Source organism: Sylvia atricapilla, chromosome Z (genome assembly GCF_009819655.1).
Source record: "Sylvia atricapilla isolate bSylAtr1 chromosome Z, bSylAtr1.pri, whole genome shotgun sequence".
Classification (NCBI taxonomy): domain Eukaryota; kingdom Metazoa; phylum Chordata; class Aves; order Passeriformes; family Sylviidae; genus Sylvia; species Sylvia atricapilla.
In genome coordinates, this window is record NC_089174.1 from 11,868,518 (window position 1) to 11,888,091 (window position 19,574).

Consider the following 19,574-nt stretch of genomic DNA (forward strand, 5'->3'; position numbering starts at 1 on the left):
GCTTTGAAATGCTCACAGAGAGACCATCACCAGGCTATGCTTAAGAGATATTTAATATCAATTTTTTTCCAACTACGTTTGTAAGTTTCTAAGAGAAGCAGCTCCAATCTGCTATTCATAAACTCACACTGGTGTTACAGGCATGCCCTCTGACAGCATAAAGCAGTTTAATTTCATTGTTGTAGATTCATGTCCATAGCCCATTGGATGTTTTCTAGGGTACAGAAGCCCAGAGTCACATCAAATCCCCCTTATAACTCCCAAAGACCACCTCAACCAGAGATAATCCTCCCTGTAGCCCCACAAATCACCTCAAATCCATGATAATTGCCCTATAGCCCTTGAGCCCCCCAGACTCCCCAAATCCATGATAATGTCCCAGAACCCCTCCCAACTCCCCTAGAGCCTCCCAATCCATTTTACATCCCCATTAACGCTCTTGTCCTTCTAGAACCCCCTAGCCCCCATAGTCCTCTACAGCATCCCCATACCTCTTTGGAGCCCCTTCAAATCTGTAATGTCCCTGAGTCCTCTGCACTTCCAAAACCCTGAAAAATCCCCTATAGACCTACCAGAACCCCCAAGCCCCCATAACTCCTTGATAGCCACCCCAGACCCTCCTAGACCACCAAAGATCCATAAATCCCACCACCCCCATTGCCTCCCCAGACCTTCCCAAAGACCCCCATAACCCCTCTACAGCACCTACCACACTCCTTACAGTGCCCCAAATCTATAATACCCCAGAGCAGCCCCAATCCTCTTGTGCTTCTCCAACCCCTCTCAGATCCCCCAAAACCTCTGAAAACCCCCTACAGCCACCCAAAAAAACCTTCACAGCCCCCCCAGACCTCCCCAAATCCATGATAACCTTCCTTGCAGCTCCCCCACACCTCTCTAACATCCCAGATCTCCCATAACCCCATGATAATTCCCCTATAGCCCCCTCAGACACCCCCAACCCCCCCCCCCCAACCCCCTTGTACCCTTCACCCAGCTGCCATCAGGAGGTATTTTCACAGCTCTGGCATGTTTCCAGCATGCCAAAAGCATGCTGCAGTTGTGCTGCTCCACTGCTAGGTATGTAACTGGCAATTCCTCCTGGGATCTGAGCAGTCAGAGAAGGATTTCATGGTCTTTAGTAAGAGAAGTTAGCTGGTATTAAAATAACAGGGAGTGATAACACTCTGTGTGGGTAACAAGCTTACTGGGAAGGGCCTCAGTTGGACCATGAGCTTAAGCTCTAGAGCTTGTTGCTTTGGTGTCTCAGGCAAGGGGAAAAAAAAGGAAGAAAAAACCCTGAAACCCAGTCTAACTCTTGGAACTATGCCTGTTGGTGATCCTCAGAAATCCTGGAGTCAAACATAATGCCTGGTGTGCAGGGTGTTCTGTGCATGCAGGGCTGTGGCATCAAGAACATGTGTTAAGTCCAATCTGCTGGGCCACAACATGTACTGCATACACTATACATAAATACTATTTTAAAAAACTATGCAGAAATACTTTTTAACTTGTGTTACTTCTTGCTTGGCTTCTGGATAGTATATATTGTTGAACTACTTCATTTTACAAAAAAGAAAAAAAAAAATCCCTTTTATCTGTGAACAATTTCCCTCTCAATCTTCAACTTGATCAGTCTCCTTAGGCAGAAGAATTCTTTAGACCTGTACCAGAAGAGTAATTTACTCCGGAGCTTAGCAGTAGGATTCAATTATGTTATTTACATAAAATTAATCCTAGTTCTGATCTACCTACAAAAATATTTCACCCACTGCACTTTGAACTTGTTTCTGAATTTTTAGTGAACTTGACACTGGTATTGTAGTTTGCTGGTTTAATAAAACAAGAAAAACTAACTTGCTTATTTATTAGAATTATATACATTTACTATAGTTCCAAGTGTATTCTCCTACTGTAATTTCATCTAATAATGACCTTTGCTCCATTGTCCACAGATATTTTAATGCTGTTTTGACCAAGAACTTGTGAGGTAATTTAAAAAAAAATCTTTCTGCATCAAGCAGTCCTCATTAGCCGCAACACCTCCCAAATTTAATTTTCCTGCCCAGGAGCAACATTTTGAGACCTCCAAATGTTGCTACCTTTTGTATGAACGGCACCAGTATTTTCTAGATAGCCTGAGAGCCTGTCTCAAGTCGAGTTTGATGCTATTAGGAGACAAAAAACAACAAACAAACAAAAAACAAACAAACAAACAAAAACCCAAGAAAGAACATGAATAACAGTAACTGGAAGAGAATACAAAACAAATAAAAAAATGAATCTGAACTCTGGAAGATTTATTCAACTTTTACGCAAAATGAAAAAGGTAGGGAAAATTGCTCAAAACAGAAGGTGGCAACAACTGCTGCATTGTGATTGCACTTCCTTCAGTGCTGATTGGAAACGTTTGCCACTGGGGTGGAATAAAAACCTTCATGAAAAATGAATGCTGTTTGTGTACCTCTCTGCTTATTTCCTTTTGAACTTTCAAAACAGTCACAGGCCCAAGAGCTCAAACAGTTGAAGCCACAGAATATGAGTTGACAAAATTCATCTCCATTCACCAGCCCAGCAGTCACCACAGTCCTCAACAGGTTGCTTCATTCCTCCATTTCTGCCAGCAAAACGAAAAATAACACTATTTGTATACCTCACAAAAGAAGAGTGGTATTCCAGTGATTACTGGAAAAGTTTTTTTTTTTTTTAACAAATTTGAAAGAGTAAGTGTCCACTTACCAAGTTATTTCAGGGGCAGAATTTTGACTACTGAGTCTCTTGAAGTAACACAGCAGAGAAATGCAGAATATCTTAATTCTTATTACATATTACTACAGAAAACTTCCCCCCCCCCCCCTTTTTTTTTAATAGCACAAGTGAAGTGGTTTGAGTGAGCAGTCCAGCAGCCTCACAAGACATTCTCAGAAGCATTTTACTTTGGCTACACCATTATTTCTGTTTTGGCCCACCTGGCAATATACTTTTTGTTATAAAACTTTGTAACACGGGTACTGCCAGGCACTGGCAATAACAAATTATTATCTCTTTTTGTCCTAGCAACATCACCCAGTGTCAGAAATTGAGAGTAATCAAAGAACAAAGTGTAAGAAGTGGCATTAGAATTACTGTGATGAATTACTTTGTCAGGAGATGAAGCACACTGAGGAAGATGCATGGAAGGAAATGTACATAGTGTTAATTCTGTCAGTGTGAGAGCTGTAATGTCACCTTTTTTCCTTTGGAGAGTGTAGTGCTGCATGAACTGCATGGCTGATCAAGGGGCTTGGGCTGGAGCTGCATTTCCTGGGACAAAAGAGCAGGATGAAGAGATGAAAAAAACCTTTCAGAGGTCCTTCAGTCTGTCCAATAAGGGATCATTCTCCACGATCTTTATTTGGTTTAGTTCTAAAATTCCCAATCAACAAAGTCCTTACAACAACTGCAATTTACATTGAAATTTTTTTCATTTTGATATGTGATAAAAATTTGGTGTTTGTATCAATGTTCATTCATCATCATCATCAACGATAATATATGAAAAAATATATTATAAATGCATAATAATATATTTAGAAGAAAATTTAATGGTCTAATGACCTTTTAATGAATTTAAGTATATAAACATCTAAGCAGTGAAACAAGGAACAGGGCTATTAATGCTCTTGCATGGCAGACATAAGATGGAAACCTGAGGCATTTTTTCAGGCAAAAGGAGGAAGAGAGAGGAGAGAGCCTTTCACTTTGGGACTTCTTGTCCAGTAAGTTCAGAGCTGCAGCAGATGCATTTCCCCTGATAAAGAGGCACACACTGCAATCTACTGCAGTGCCCTGGCAACGGGACTGGAGATGACCAAGCTGATATCAGGTGCTGCAAGAACAGAATTTCACTCTGCTCAGCCTTATTTTTCCAGCCATGGCGACTCATTTGCCAACTTTGATGCAAAACCAGGGCTCTATCGGCCACTTTTTATATAAGCTATGTCTCAAACCCAACGTTTCTTCCCTAAGATAATCCAGAGAGACAGTAACAAAGCTAAAATTAGAAATCAGGAGCTGTAGCTTCCAAGGAAATACACATTACGTGACTTTTTTTCATTACCACATGCATTTACTGTCAGCAAAAATGGCCTACAGAGAACACTCCATAGTGCAAAAATCCTTTTCCAAAACTCAGGGGTGGGTGACAATACAGAGTTTTACTCACCAAATTTTGGAAAAAAAAATTTAAAAGAAACAGTAAAGAATTATATAAATAATGAATTCTGATGGTTAAATAAGGGCTATAGCATCAGAGCCTGCAGCTATAACGGCATCACCCAAACTATGAAGCTGATTTCAAAAATGATATATGCAGTGAATATACCAATCTATGACAGCACCACAATCTGTTCAAAGCACACAATACAATAAATAATTCTCCAGAATAACTTAATGAAGTAAAAGTTTGCTTATGTACATACCTAATTTTGAAAACTGCAGAATTAGACAGAACATTTCATTGATCACAAGTGGTGAAAAACATCTTTACATGTGAACACTGGTATTTATTTCAAAGACCTGGTTGCTAACTAGAATTTTAAGAACAAAGATAAATGCTTTACCTCAGGAAATTTCAGAAAAAAAAATACAAGGAAATTACAAAGTGCACAGTTGGGAAAATATCACATCACAACACATCATTTGTATACAGAAGCTCTCCCTGAGTAGGGTGCTCTCCAGAGTGGTGGGGTAGCTCTAGTTTACTATAAACACAATAATCTTAGAACTATTTAAAATGGCAGTTTATAGCCAAGTAGGCAAAACAAAGATTGTACATCTATCCTGTTGTAGTGCATTCTGCACACATTACCTTGGATTGCTTAGCAGAGCCAGACAAGACTTTACCACTGAAAAATGTATGGTTTAATAGACTCTTTAATTTAAAAACAATTCCCCCACCATTTGTGTAGCAGAATAGCTTTTCGATGCTCCTCCCAGATTCTTAGATCTACAGGCAAATACAGAAACAGCGCAGGTGGGTACTGGAAAGAACACAGGAATACAGGCTGGCAACTCCTGGAAATGGCCTAGGAAAGATAGGAAGGACAGCACCCAGGTGACCCCCTGGCCATGCTAAGTCCACAGCACCTCCTCCTCAAAAAGTAACAACATCACATATTTATTTATACAGCAGAGGTGATTAGGCCTGCTGCTGCCGAGCGCTTGGCGGAAAACAGCCTGGGCTGGACCGAGCCGGGCTAAACCTCGCGGAGGGCAGGAGAAGGGAAATGGCAGCGCTGGCTGCACTGGGGCTCCTCCAGGGCTGGCACCTGTCACCGGGCTGCGGCTGCAGCCCCCAGGGGCCCTCACCCACCTCACAGCCCCGTCACTCCCTCATCCCCTCCAGCCACGCCGCCCCTCATCTCTGCCTCCCTCACCCCCCAGACCACACCCTGCTTGTCCCCTCAGCCTGCAGCCGCGCCGCCTTCCTCCCCCAGAGCCCCTCATTCCCTTCATTCCCTTTATCCCCGTACTGCCTTCGTCCCTTTCATTCCCTGCATGCCGCCATTCCCTCACCCCCCTCACTCCTTCATTCCTCATGCCCTCATCCCTCTTATCCCCCCATTTCCCCACTCCTTCACCCCTCCTCACCCCCTCAGCCCCCACCGCCCGCGCGCACGCGCAGCCGCCCCCGCCCCCTCCCGGTCGCGCGCCCGCAGCGGCGGAGCCGCGCATGCGCGGTGGCGCGGGCACGTGCCCTGAGCGGAGGGAGGAGGAGGAGGAGAAGGAGGAAAAAGAGGAGGAAAAGGAAAAGGAGGAGGAGCGCACGGTACGTGAGGGGCGGTGAGCGGGGCTGGTCTCTCCCGCTCTCCCCGACCCTGTCCGCCGGGGCCGGGAAGACCGAGGAGAGGACGAAAATGAGAAACGTGTGCGGGGCTTGGCTGGCCTCTCTTGGCCAGGCCCGTGTCCGAGCGGGACGGGCCCGTGCGGGTCGGCTCGGGGCTCTTTCTCAGAGTCTGGAGGAAGGAACACTGAGAGGGGATCCCATCAATCCATACAGACATCTCCAAGGGGTGCCAGAGGATGGGGCCAGGCTCTGTTCAGTGGTGGGGGGATGAGGGGCCAAGGCCATCAAATAAAGCTCAGCAAATTCCACCCCAGCAGGAGGAAGAAGTTCTGTCCATGGAGGGGCAGAGCCCTGGAACAGCTGCCCAGGGAGGGCCTGGAGTGTCCCTCTCTGGAGACATCCCAAGCCCAGCTGGACACGTTCCTGTGTCACTGCTCCAGGGGATCCTGCCAGGGCAGGGGATTGGAGCTGGAGGAGCTGCCGAGGTCCCTTCCAGCCCCAGTGGGATTCCGTGGTTCTTCACAGCTGCTGATTTCTGGAATCACACAGCTCTGCTTCAAGCCTGTGAGGGATCTGTGCGCTCCTTACTTTTTCAATGAAGGCGGTTTGCAGCCCGTCATCAGGGCTGGGGCACTTAGGGAATAGCAGAAACACTTGGACTGTCTGTTTCCTGCTTTTCCTCTTTCCTGGCATCCAGGAGACACAGAGCAGCAGTCCTGGGTTAACTGCTGTTGCAAGTAATGTGTTTCAAGTGCTAATAAATAATTTTTGTCGTGGGCAGACAGGATGACGATGTGACTCAGGGTCAGACACTGAAAAATAATGAGCATTGTGTGAGGTGCTCTGTCACTTGTATTTCTTGTTAAGGAGAGGTGTGATCTGGTTGTAATAGTTACAGGTTATTGTTGTGATAGCCACTGACAGGACAAGGGGAATGGCTTTAAACTGAAAGAGTAGGTTTAGAGTAGATAATGGGGAGAAATCCTTCCCTTTGAGGGTGAGGAGGCCCTGGCACAGGATGCCCAGAGAAGCTGTGGCTGCCCCTGGATCCCTGGCAGTGACCAAGGCCAGGTTGGACACTGGGGCTTGGAGCAGCCTGGGACAGTGGGAGGTGTCCCTGCCCATGGAACAAGATGAGTTTTATGGTTCCTTTCATCCAAACTGTTCTGTGATTCAGTGATTCGTTTGTGGTGCCTGATGTCCACAAACACATTAAACCAGCTCTCTTTATTCTCATTGGGATGGGCAAAGGGAGGGGGCAAGTAAAAATGACCAAATTCTCTGAGAAAAATTTTATCTTCAAAACCCTGTGAGAAAACCCTTTGAGGGACAGGGAAGGTTTTGAAAGCATGTTTTTGGGCCACAGAGAGCTGCACTGCATTATTAAGTAAGTGCATGTTAAAAGTGCAGCTCCAGGCTGCCCAGTAGGGGGAAGACACCACCATACTGGAATCAGTCCAGCAAAGAGCCCCAAGGATGATTAAGGGTGTTTAGTGTATGGGATGGATCAGCCTGGAGAAGAGAAAGGTCAGTGAGATCTTCTTCATCCGTTTTATTCCATCCCTTTCATTCCAAATGTCCATAAATACATGGTGGAAGGGAATAAAGAAGATGGAGCCAGACTTTCTTCAGTCAAGACAACACAAGAGGCAACAAGCACAAACTGATAGCTAAATGCTTCAGTTAAACTGAAGAAAAAAATATTCCCTGCTATGGTAATTGAGCACTGAAACAGATTCCCTTGAGAGCCTGTGGCATCTCCATCCTTGGAGATATTCAAAACCCAAATGGAAACAATCCCGAGCAACCTGCTGCAGTTGACACTGCTGTGAGCAGGAGGAATGGACCAAAGGTCTCGAAAGGTCTCTTCCTGCCTCAGCTGTTCTGCAGATCCATGATTCCCTGATGGAATTGGAGAAAAGTCTTTGTTTTATTTAAAGCAATATTTTTTTCCCTATGTTTTGTTATTTTACTGTTCAGTTGCTATAAATTAGTGAGATTTCTTGGTGTTCTTTTTGTCTGCCAACACTGACCTTCTGTTTGCTCTGCAGGTATCCTGTAGCATGGCAGGTGAAGAAGACTTCTTTTTGGAGGAGAAGAGATTCAAGCAGTGCTGTGAAGACTTTGTTAAACATTCGCAGCAGATAGGAGATGATTGGGAGTGGAGAATTAGCAAGGTAAAACAATCGGAGTGTTGACTTTCAGAAACTCTTGGTGGACATTTTGAGCTGTTGACAACCACCACAAGCTGGAACATCCTTTAACAACACAGGAAACAAATTTTTTACACAGCTGGTCCAAGACCGTAACTGCATAGGTGTGTTGAGGGTTTTGGCCAGTGCATGTATTGAATAGAGCTGTGGATCTCTGAATCCTGGCCAATTTGTCAAAACCCTTTTTCAGCTGTGGGCAGGACCAGACAATGAATATGGTGTCACTGTGAAATTCAATCCCTCCTACTCCAGGCAACTGCCTGTGGTTTTATATCCACGGTTCACTTTAACCCTTTAGGCTGAAATAGCACATAGCCTTTGTTCTAGATCCTTGGCTCAGTATTTTCATTACAATACTTGTCAGTTGCATACAGCCACTAGAAATATCTGCCAGTATTAATGATCAATTCTCATTATTTGCTGCTTCTCCCTAACTTTCAGACTTCTAAAATAATAATTACATATTGTTTCTAGGTCATTAATCAAAATTTTAAATAGCACAGACTAGTCCCAAGGGACCCCATTAGAATCACTTCTTTTATGATGATTTCCCCATTTTTTGAGTTACATTTGAGATATGTGAATTAATAAGTTTTCATCCTATAGCATGTGTAAGATTAGTATGGGATTATTTTAATTTTTTTAAATTTCCACTTATGGAATCCACAGGTACCTTAGGGAATTCTGAGCATGTATTATTCTAACTTGTATGTTTGTCAGCCAAACATGTCTTCTGAAATTACAATGACAAATTCTGTTTTCATTAAGAAAAATGCTTTTGCTATATGTATTTTTTCATTTACTGAATTCTATATGACTTTTGTTACTTTGCTCAGGATAATGCCAAACTAATATGTATATAGGTACACAAATTAGTCAGTGTATGTATTACAGTGTATAAATATATATTGATACAGTAAATAAAAATGTTTTGTTGCAGTATATGAGGATGTATTGATACTTGCTGTCTTTCTCCAGCATGTAGGTTTTCATGTTTTCTTTTTTCCGTAGAAATTTTCCTGCTCTAGCTTTTTTTTTTTTTTTAAGTGTTTAATGATTTAGTGGTTTCCCATGCTTTCTTGAATTTTTTTTGAGAAAAGTCATGCTTTTTCCAAGGCGTACCATCATTTTTACATATGTAGTTGTACATTAATATTTGTAACCCTTTCATCACAGACAATCAGAACTTCAGTAAGAGGGAGGACCTTGAACTTAGATTTCTTCTGTTTAGGAGTTTTTAAAAGAGTGCAAATATTAGCCAAATGTTACAATGCACCCTTTCTTACAGAAAACCATTTGAAACTTTAGATTTCAGTCCAAGACTATATTTGTGAGGATTCATTCAACAGAGAAAGATGCTCTGAGCCTCTACTGGGAATTTAATACATGGGTCAAAGTCTAAACACTCTGTGAAATAAGAAGCTTTGCTGGAAGTAGCAGAATGAGATAGATTTTTGTTCTCATATAAAAAAATTCTAAGAGGGTTGTTTTCTTTTTTTAATGGGCCAAGTTGGCGACTCTGTGATTTCAGTATGTGATAAAAACCTGGCCATGGAGACCATCCATTTATAGTGTGGAGTCTGGGAAGAATGCTTTTCCTCAACAAGATGTCTCATTGTCTTTTTGCTTTTTTTTTTTTTTAACCATTATATGTGTTGTGGGTAGTTTGGGGCACTTTTAATTTTGCTGATGTAATGCATTTGGATCCCATTCCTCATTCCTGACTCACGTGAATAGACCCATTGATAGCAGTGAGACCACACAAGTGAACCAGGCTGGTAGAACTGTGTTCCTGTGTTCCTGTGTTTTCTGTGGAGATTAAATTTAGATGATGAAATACTCATTGTTCTAGTGGAGCTGGCTCTTGGTGCATAAGCTCACATGGCCCAAGCAGAACCCTGTATTTATAGCTGTAAGTGAAATGTTCCAAATGATGTTATTTTTATAATGTGTTTTCTTGGTTTGAGTTTTTTTTCCATTGGAAGAAAGCTGTATAAAAGCTAAGAGCACCTTTTCTGCAGGAGCTGGTGGAGCTGAACCTGGGTGCTGCTGTTAGGGATGAATGGTTAAATCTTGCTGTGGAGGTTGAGATTTAAATGATGCAAACGAGGCCCTATTTGCTCTCTGCTTTATGTTTGTTCCATATTTAGTGAGGTTAATCCAGGTAATACCAAAAGCTGCGTTAGTTTCCTTTTGGTTTTTGATACAGCTGCAGTAGGAAGGGACTCCGTTTGCACATTAGTGAGATCAAGACTACAGCTTTGATTTATAGGGGTATAGAAGTGTACAGAGTACAAAGCACTACAGAGTGCAGTGGGAAGGATGCTCCTCCTTCCTGCCTGTTCTGACACACAGCTACCAAACTCAGAGACTGCTGCCACCAGGTCTCCATCCATCCACCCATCCATCCATCCTTATTTTTTTGTGGCACTCACATAATGCAAATGCTGTGAGGTTTGACTGCACTCTATTGTGGGGAAGAACTGTTTCAGGGAGGTGAGGGCTCTATCCAACCCTGCTCTGGCACAGCTCGCTGTGCCGTGGGCATTTCACCTCTGTGAGTGGCTGCAGCACTTTCTCTGCTGCTCTTTGTGGGACAAATACCTGTGCAGGCATCTTTCCTTCTGCTGACTATGTTGAGAAACTCCACAAGGAGACACTTGAGAGGAACAAGGAGACACTTGAGAGGGTGTTGAGAGTGAAAGAAGAGGATCTTCTATCACAAATTTGGGCTTAGTTTTTCTTTCACCATTCTCTGCACGCTGGGCTCCTCCCTGCACTTAGATCTGCCGCCAGGACATGCAGGAAAGTTTGCTGGGTTCATGCTCCTAATGAGATTTTTTTAAAAAATAAGGCATGCAGTAGGAGTAGTGAGCAATGTAATTCCCTACAGTGGTATTCATGCTTAAAAATCAATGGAAAAAAATACATGTAGAGAGCATTATCCTTTTTTTTATATGTGAAACTTGATCAGAACAAAGTAAACAAGTAGCTTGTAGATTTTGGAGGTACGTAAAATCTACGGTGTCTTTGGGAGAACTAGTGTGTCAGTATAAAAGCTATGATGGATTGAAGGTCAAAATAAATGGCATAAACTGTGTCAGCAATGACAAATTAACTAAAGAGTTAAATCATAGTTAAACTTGCAGTCTTGTCAAGTAGTTTAATGCTATGTTAATGAATTTTGTAGCGAGACTGTTTTGAATAGAATCCTTTTCCATCAGATGTTGTGCATATGCTCTCTGTTTGTCTAAAATAAAATGTAATGAAACAGCTAATAAACCCCAAATTTATTTGTTTCCTTTGAGAAATAAATCCTCGACATGCAACTACTGTTCTTTGTGTTCTGTACATGCTTTCTCCCTTTCAGAGTGTATCCATTATTAAACGTTTTCTCTCCTCTTGCTTCTAATTAGGAAAAATAAAACGTGCAGGTAGACAGGCCAGTAATGCAGGAAAGCTCCTAAACCTTTCTCCTGCCACTCTGGGATTGTACAAGGGCACTTAGCAACTGTGGGCTGTACGGCCTGGGAAGCAGAATGATAAAATAGCAACTGGGAGAAGGCACAGCTTCATCTGTTTTCTCTTACATCTGACCTTAGAGGTGATCAAGAGAAAGAAACAAGTTGTGACTCTGCATACATAAATTCTGAAGTGATTTTGTTTTGTTTTGTTTTCAGAACTTTACAAAGTTAGAGGGGGAAACAGCAAAACCAAACCAGCCTCACAAGAGTTGGGAAGTTAATCCTGGCATGAATGTATTGAAATAGGTCAAGATCGTTAGTAACTCCTCATCTCCTCATCACCTTGGTGCACTGCCTTCCCGTTCTTTGGTTCTTATCCTGATCCCCAGGGTGCAGTTGTCTTATTCCATTAATAGTTGTATTAAACTATAGTTTTGCTGTTCAGGTCTTTGACATCCTTCAACACCAAGAACTGGTGTAAACTATCGGTGAGAAGGTGCTGAGGAGCACTGCAGTCATCGGTGCCTATAAAAAGACTTGGAGCCTGTGCCTAAATACCATGCTCTGTTTATTTTCTAGAACAGTGAAGGCATTTACCATTTTGGTTACAGAAAATTTCTTTTTTCTTTCTCTTTTTCTGAACACAGGACCTTGGTGATGGTTATCTTAGTAAGACACACTTCCAAGTAAGAAATAGACACATCCCACCAGACCTCAAGGAAAAAAACAATGATAACACTGAACAAATGTTATTTGCACATATAGAAGTAAGTACAGATTTCTGAACTTATGTGTTTATAAAATAAGTAATAAAATTAAAAAACACTATGCTATTAAGTCCTTCCAGGAAGATTTCAGATCTGAAGCCATCTGAAGTGGCTTTTAATTATTTATAGGAAAACTAATTAATACACCTCATTGAGGTGTACAGCTGTATTAGTGATGAAAACTGGGAAGAAATGGAAAAGATTCCAGCATCCTTTATGCAGGTATTCTCCTCATAGGATAATATTTCTTTTAATTTTGATTCACTTACATTAAGGAAACTTTTTGTGTGTGTGTGTTTGGAAAAAGATTGATCATCAAGATTTATTTATCTTAGAGGTAAATATTAGTTAAAAGAATAAAAGAAACTTTGAAGTTAATACTCATTTTAAGTGATATTTATTGAATAGAACTTTTATACTCAGTAGCTACTTTTCTACTGTGGAGCTGACTTAAAGACTGAGCGATTTTTTGAAACGGGTGGTGGGTAATGAGATGTTCCTGAAGCAGAATAAACATCTTCCTTCCAGAAAATTAAAACTGTTCATTAAACTCTGGTTGGACTGATCTGAATAATTATTTGCTTGCTTGAGTCTGCATTAGACCTCCAGATTATTGACTAATCAGGATATAAATGACAGGAATTCCCTCCCTTCTTATGTTGTTACCTTAAATAAGAAAATAAATCTTGGATTATAATTGACTGAAAGCAATGTGTTCTGTATGCTATAAGCTGTTGAATAGGTGGATGTGGTATACTTTGCAGTTACCTTTTTCTGCAATTCCTTTCCTTTTTCCATAAGTACTCTGATTGCCTTTTTTTTCCCCACTGAGACTTTGGTACATTTAAGACATTTCTGGTCTGAAATGAGTATTCTTTTTGGCCTGGTTTCTGAAGGAAATGGCACTTAAAACAATTGTGCTATTAGTCTGTGATACAGTAATTTCTTCTGATTTTTGAGCTCACTCACAGGTTTCAGCTGCATTTTAAAGAGGGTGAGATATCCAAGTAATTTAACGAATGGCAGAAGCATTTTTCAAGTTTTTGTTTAAATTGTATTCTAGTATTTTTTATAAAGAGGGTAGATATCAATGCTTCAGGGGTTGTTATTAAATTGTCATTAACAACAGTGTTTGTATACTTCAGTCTTGACTTGAAACAACAAATTACTGTTTATATTGAAAATTGCTTTTGATGATTGTGACCTTTTTTCTTTTTTAAAATAATGAATCAAGTCTTGGTTACAGAGTGCATTTTGAAAGAACATCTGTAAAAAGCTATTGAGTCCTTCTTCTAGAAAGAAGGTGTCAGTTATAGAAAATGTCATAAAACAAAAAAGACTTCAGAGTCTCTAACGTACTGAAATGTTAAATACACTGAAGTATTATAATAAATAATACACTGAAATAAGATTCCAGGCCAAGCTTTATGATTTATCAAGATATTGAAGTGAGTAGTCCTTGAGATATTTTGAAAGATTTGTTTTGAACCACAGTAATGTGCAGGTTGGAAGGACCCCTTTGAGTAGGAGCCTTTGTACCTGTCGTGTAGGAGAGCAGTAAAGATGAAGAGTGAAGCAAGAGAAAGGTCTCAGAAAATTATGGGGGTTATAAGACCGTAAGAAAAAGAATTAATTTCTTCTCCAAAATACTCAATGGCTAATAGAGATGATGTCAAATTTACATTCTTCATTGAGCTGAAGGGTAACCAGACTGTTAAAGTTATTTAATCTATCAAATAGGAAAATGAATTTTGCTATGGATATGTAGAGTAAAGCTGTGTGTTTAATACTGAGAAAGATGAAAATGGTTACTGTAGAGAGGTTACATTTTCTTAGGCACACTAGTTCCTGTGTAAGATGCATGTTCTTTTTCACAGATATTGAGTGCTAGAGACCAATTCCACTCTAATAACAATCTGTTATTTAAATAGGTGTTAGGTTTGGGGTTTTTTTTTAGTTTTAATATATGTTGTACCCATAAATCACATGGTGTTACAGAATTACTGCAATCTGTTTGAATAAGTTATTGAAATACATTCTGATGAAAAGCAAGAGTTTTGGTCTTGGTGGAAATTGGAAAGGTTTCTTCTTGTTATATGCATTCAATATTTACTTTTTCTTAATTAATAAATTTTATTTTTATATATTTGGAGCTTAAAGCAGCTTGAAATAAGAAATTAAATTTATTTTGTAAAAAAGGCCATTGACTGATAGCTGCGTATTTCACAATTTTCAGTTCCAGAATTACTGTTATGATCTTGATTTTTCTATATTGTATCTGTTATTTGTATCTTACTGGAATATTTCCATCTGTCTAATCTGATCTCCTCCAAGGTGTGGTAGATACAATGCGTGTGCATGTAATAATATAATTAACCAGGAACAGTAAGAAAGGAAAAGTACAGAAATTAAGATCTGAGCAACAAACATTCATTGTTAGGAGCAATAGTGTTGACAAAAACAGAAAAAAAACCCTGTGCTGTGGAATATGCCAGGGCATAAGAGGCCAGAAGGTTTTCCTTCCCTCATCCTGGAAGTCCAGTTTGAAGGTTAGAAAGAGAACGTAAGTTTTGGCAGACAAGGTGAAAGTTTGGAGGAAAATCAGAAGACAGATTTTTGAAGTTGGGTGAAGTTGACGTAGAATAAATCCTAAATATATCCTGTTATTTGAGATAGAGTTAGGATGTTAAAACTGCAGAGAGGCAAAATTATTATTGTTCTGCTCATTTTTAGTCTGTGAAGAGACTGAAACCTAATGATACGATAAAGAAAATATACAAATAGCCTGAAGTTAACTTTATTCAGATAGCAAATAAATTATCAGTTATCACAGTATCAAAAGTGTGCTAACTTATGAGATCTACTGGAAACCTGACCAATTTACTTGAAGTTTGTTTCATTTCATTGATTAGCATGGATGATGGTGGTTCCAACTTTTCATCTCATTAATTGGTGTCTAAATATCAGAAGTCTTCCTGGTGAAGGAGGGATGAATAACTTTGTATTCTGGTCTTTTCTACAAAGCACTCTATTATGTTCTGGTTCCTTTTATACAAGTTGTGTTTTCATCTGAAAACCAAGAATAAAATTCTATGTGGGTTTCTTTCTGCTTATTTTAGGTATCTGCAATACAGAACTTGTCACTTAAATCTTTGTTTCAGCCTGAGGAGGTAAAAAAGCATTTTTGAGTATAAATCAGTTGACCTATTTTAGGTGTCTCTTCTATGAGAGGATGAGTTTAAAAGTGTGTATTTTTCCTCAGGGATCATCAAGGTTAAGCTCCATGGCTGTAGATGCCTGCATGTTGTCATGTGAGCCCTATTCAATGAAAGGTGTCTCTGGGCTCCTAAAAGCGCTGGGATTTTGTGCTGATGACTTCACCGGGGCAGAGCTTTCACTTCGATGGTGAAGCTCATACTTAGCTGAGAGTTGCGTTTTGTAAAGTAGCAACTTAAAGACAGTTTAAGGGAGTTTGTTTTTTTTACACTTGGCAGTACCTCACTTCTCAAGCTGTTTATCTTGATGAGGTGCTTGGGATCCTGTTTTAGGCAGGCCTTATTTTTCCATTTTTCCATCTTCCTAGAAGAGGATTCACACTGTTCTGGGATGCTGTTCTCTGTTTTTTGTGGTTTTAGTTTAATCAAGGTGTTTATTTCAACATTCTGATTGGTAAACAGAAACTACTAATGTCATTGTGACTGATGATAAACTTTAGGCCGCATTGGTGGAGGACACCCTTCTGATCAGTGAGATCAGATTCAGTCACTTGGATATGAGCTGAAGCGTCATAAACCTTTTAGAGTCTCTTCCAAAAGAATAAAAATAGCCTGCGATGCAAAGCAAGGGACAGATAGGAACACACAGGCGCCATTTGAAAATTTTTAAGTTGCCATTTTGTTCTGGTTAAATTTTTATTGAATCAGTTGTTGTCTTTCTGAGCTGTTCTGACTTTATGCCAGCTGAGTGTCATCTGTACTTTTCCACAGACAGCATAAATCTTGTGTAACCACCATAAAGGGTTCTGGCTAATTCAACAACAATCTTCAGTATGTATTCTTTCTTGATCCAAATCAAATCTGTCCTCCCAGGGCATCTGTCAGGGTCTTTATCAGTGCACATGGGACTGTGTCATCTTTTCTAGCAAGGACAGAACAGTTACATACATTATTGCATGAATTGTTGATAAGGTGAAAAATACTGTGCAAGATTCAAAGTGAGGGTAGTTCTCTTGCCTCAAAGAGCTTATATTCTAAACGAGTGAAATGGGAAAATCTGGATTCACTTTATGCATTCTTTTTGTTTGTTATTCAAATAGCCCAAGGGAAGCAATAACTTGGAGTAATAATTCTCAGTGTGTGGTGTGTCTCAGCTCCTCTGGGTATTGCAGAAGTGAGTCAGCATGAAACCATTCCTGTAGCTGGAGCCACTGCCACTTTATAAAGGAGTGGGCAGGTTGGGAATGCTGAAGGTCTGTTCCTACCTGATACTGCCTTTGGAAAACGAGCACTGAGCTCCAGCAAACGTGCTGATGAAGTTATGTATTTGCTGTGTTGTGGGCTCCACCTTTGTTGGCAGCTGTTCATGAGAGTTGGTGAGAATCTGCCTGATGGGAGATGTGGGAATGAGTCTGACATCTTTCTTAAACATCGTAATTCCATAATTTGCTGTTCTGCTGTGCTTTTAAGTTTGTAGCAAATAGAAAATGACAGTTTTTAGCAATTATTAATCATTTTTTCTCTAAACAAATCCGGTATTTTTGCAATTAGGAACCCCTCCTTTTTTTTTGGTGCAAAAATAAATAAGATGAATGCAGTGTAAACATTTGCATAACCACAGTATTTGTTGGATGGTTAAGTGAAAACACAGCAAACAGTGCTTAAGGAGAAAAAAATGTAAATACATTTAATAGAATCCAGCATTCACTGCAGGAAATAATGGAAGTACCTTAGTAAAGAGGGAGAAAATCAAGTATTGCATACCTAAAACATCAGTTTGTAGTAAATATGTTGAGCTCAAGAGCAGTGAAGTTACTTGTGTACCAGCACCATTTTCAAGTGCCACATCACAGAAATGAAACCCAAATGGAGACCTGTAAAAAATAAATCAAAAAACCACTTATGCGGAAGAGTTCTAAAGCATATTGCAAAATGCAGTGAAGATCCTCGTGATTTTGCTTAAAAATCTATTAATCTGAAAATGGAATTAGCCTTTATTAAACCACAGGAAAATATTCCAGTGTGGATTTTATTAACTGTTGTCTACATGGAAAGGCTTGGCAAAATAATGGCATTGTTTAGAAATATCAAGGCTGGAAGTAACTTTGGTGTAGACAATTACACCCCTTCCTCAAGCTGGAGAGCCCTCAGAAAAAGAAGAATGCCTCAGACAGAAGCCACCTGAGTCCCAGTCCTACTTTGGGGCTTCTACTGTGAGGGGATGCCTCAGTCTTCAAAGAGGAGGTTTAAATGCTTCTGCTCCTGTAGAGTTCTGGAGGCATGGGAACGTTTTGTCTCCCACACACAGACCTTTGTGCATCGTTTTCTGTGTGTCACATTGGAATCCTGGCAAATCTTGTTAGCAGTAGTTACATTTAGTTTCCAACAGCTTTGATGACATGCTGTTGGCTTGACTGTTGTTGAGGGTGGTGGGACCCTAATCTGAATTCTCTATCTTGCGCATTCTTTGATTGCTGTTCTGTTTTACCCATTAATAACTTTCCACAAATCTTAGGAAATATATCAAAAACAAGTATGTAAACTAATTATGATGCTTTTGGGAGAGCTGAAGGAGCACTTTGTATGACCTCAAAAAGTGATTAATTTTCTGTTTAGATGTTAGTGTGGAGTGATTTCAACTTTTTATCTGCCATCTTGATATTCAGAACTGTCACTTAAAATTAGCAAATAAATGCTACATCAGAGGCAGGAAAAGATACTTTTAATTCAGGTTTGGTAACTGAATGTGGCAGTTTAGTTGGAGTTACCCTGGTTGAAGGCATGACGTCATTCCAGCAGAATGACTTTCTTCTGCAGTAAAATAAACCTTCACTTGCTGTGAAGCATGCACTGAGGCTGTGGGAAGTGAAGGTGGTTTTCCCAGAATCTGAATTTGAGAGAGTAGTAATGCCAGTGACAAAACTATAAGCTCACCCTTTTGTCGTGTTGATCCTGTGTTTTAGATATTAAAAAGGGGAATTGTTTTGTTTCCATATAGTGCATTTTCCCATGATGTCTGGAAGGGTGTTTTGAAAAAATCTGTATGGTGCTCTTAAAGCATCGAGACAAGATCAAAATCAGAGTAAAGTATTTACACTTTCTAAATTCTTCAAGTTAAAATTTAATTAAATAATTCTAGTTTGATTTAGTGTCATAAAATGTACATTCTGGTGGGATTTCTTTGTACAGCAAGTCATTTTTATGAGGTTGTAAGAAACAGTTTTTAAAAATTGTGCCAGAGTGGATTTGAACTGTGGTTGTCTTCACACAGTAAATTGTGTTAATTTACCTTAGAACTGTATGTAATTGCATATACAGCAGCAGTATCAGAGATATGTAGGCCTCACAGTCACTCTCCTACATGGACTGTGTGTTTCCCCTCTCAACTTGCTGGGTTAATATGATTTTTTTCAAGTTTTGGTGACTCTTCCATCAAATGTTTTGATACTTGGCATGCCTTGATAGCCAGGCAAAACATCAAGAGATCCCAGCTTCTACAGTTTTATCAATGGAAAGGCTTGTGAGAGATTAAAATCTGTTTTTCTGTTTCCAATTTAAAAAATATCCCTGCTGTGGTCTTAGTAGGACAGGCCGTTTTGAAAAAAGACATTTTTCCTTTGTTGTATTGTTCACCCCCCCTCTTTTTCTCTCCTCTAAAAAATGTTCAAAGTGAGCTGCCATAAATGGAGGAGGTACTGCACGGATGGCCATATCAACAGTGCTTATGTTGGCATGTATGGCCACACTTTGGCTTCCATTTATTTAATATATTGAAATGAACGCACGTTGTAATGCAGCATCACTATGACATTTTCTTAGCAGCACTGTGTGCCTGGTTATAACCGGAATGAAGGGTTTGAGGGGATCTAAATTCCCCAACTTTCATGCATTTTGATATCAATACTTTAGAATGCAATAGAACATGATTCATATTGGTCATAGTTGTTCAGAGTTGTTTAATCACTGAGATGCACACATTGCAGAAGGATTTTTCTCCAAGCACATACATTGAGATGTAAAATATCACAGAAGGATTAATGTTACCATTTTTGTGTTCCTGAAAGCAAATCTCCAGTGTGTTTGTAACA

The 19,574-nt window shown here is 40.1% G+C and overlaps 1 protein-coding gene across 1 annotated transcript in view; it reads left to right on the forward strand.

The window, feature by feature from the left end:
- The first annotated feature begins 5,732 nt into the window (after window positions 1–5,732).
- ATG10 (autophagy related 10) overlaps window positions 5,733–19,574 on the forward strand; it is a 59,512-nt gene continuing 45,670 nt past the window's right edge. Inside the window, exons 1-3 of the mRNA XM_066338407.1 lie at window positions 5,733–5,809; window positions 7,879–8,004; window positions 12,152–12,271. Of these exons, the coding sequence (XP_066194504.1) occupies window positions 7,891–8,004; window positions 12,152–12,271 (234 nt within the window). The 5' untranslated portion in view covers window positions 5,733–5,809; window positions 7,879–7,890. The remainder of the gene's footprint in view (window positions 5,810–7,878; window positions 8,005–12,151; window positions 12,272–19,574) is intronic.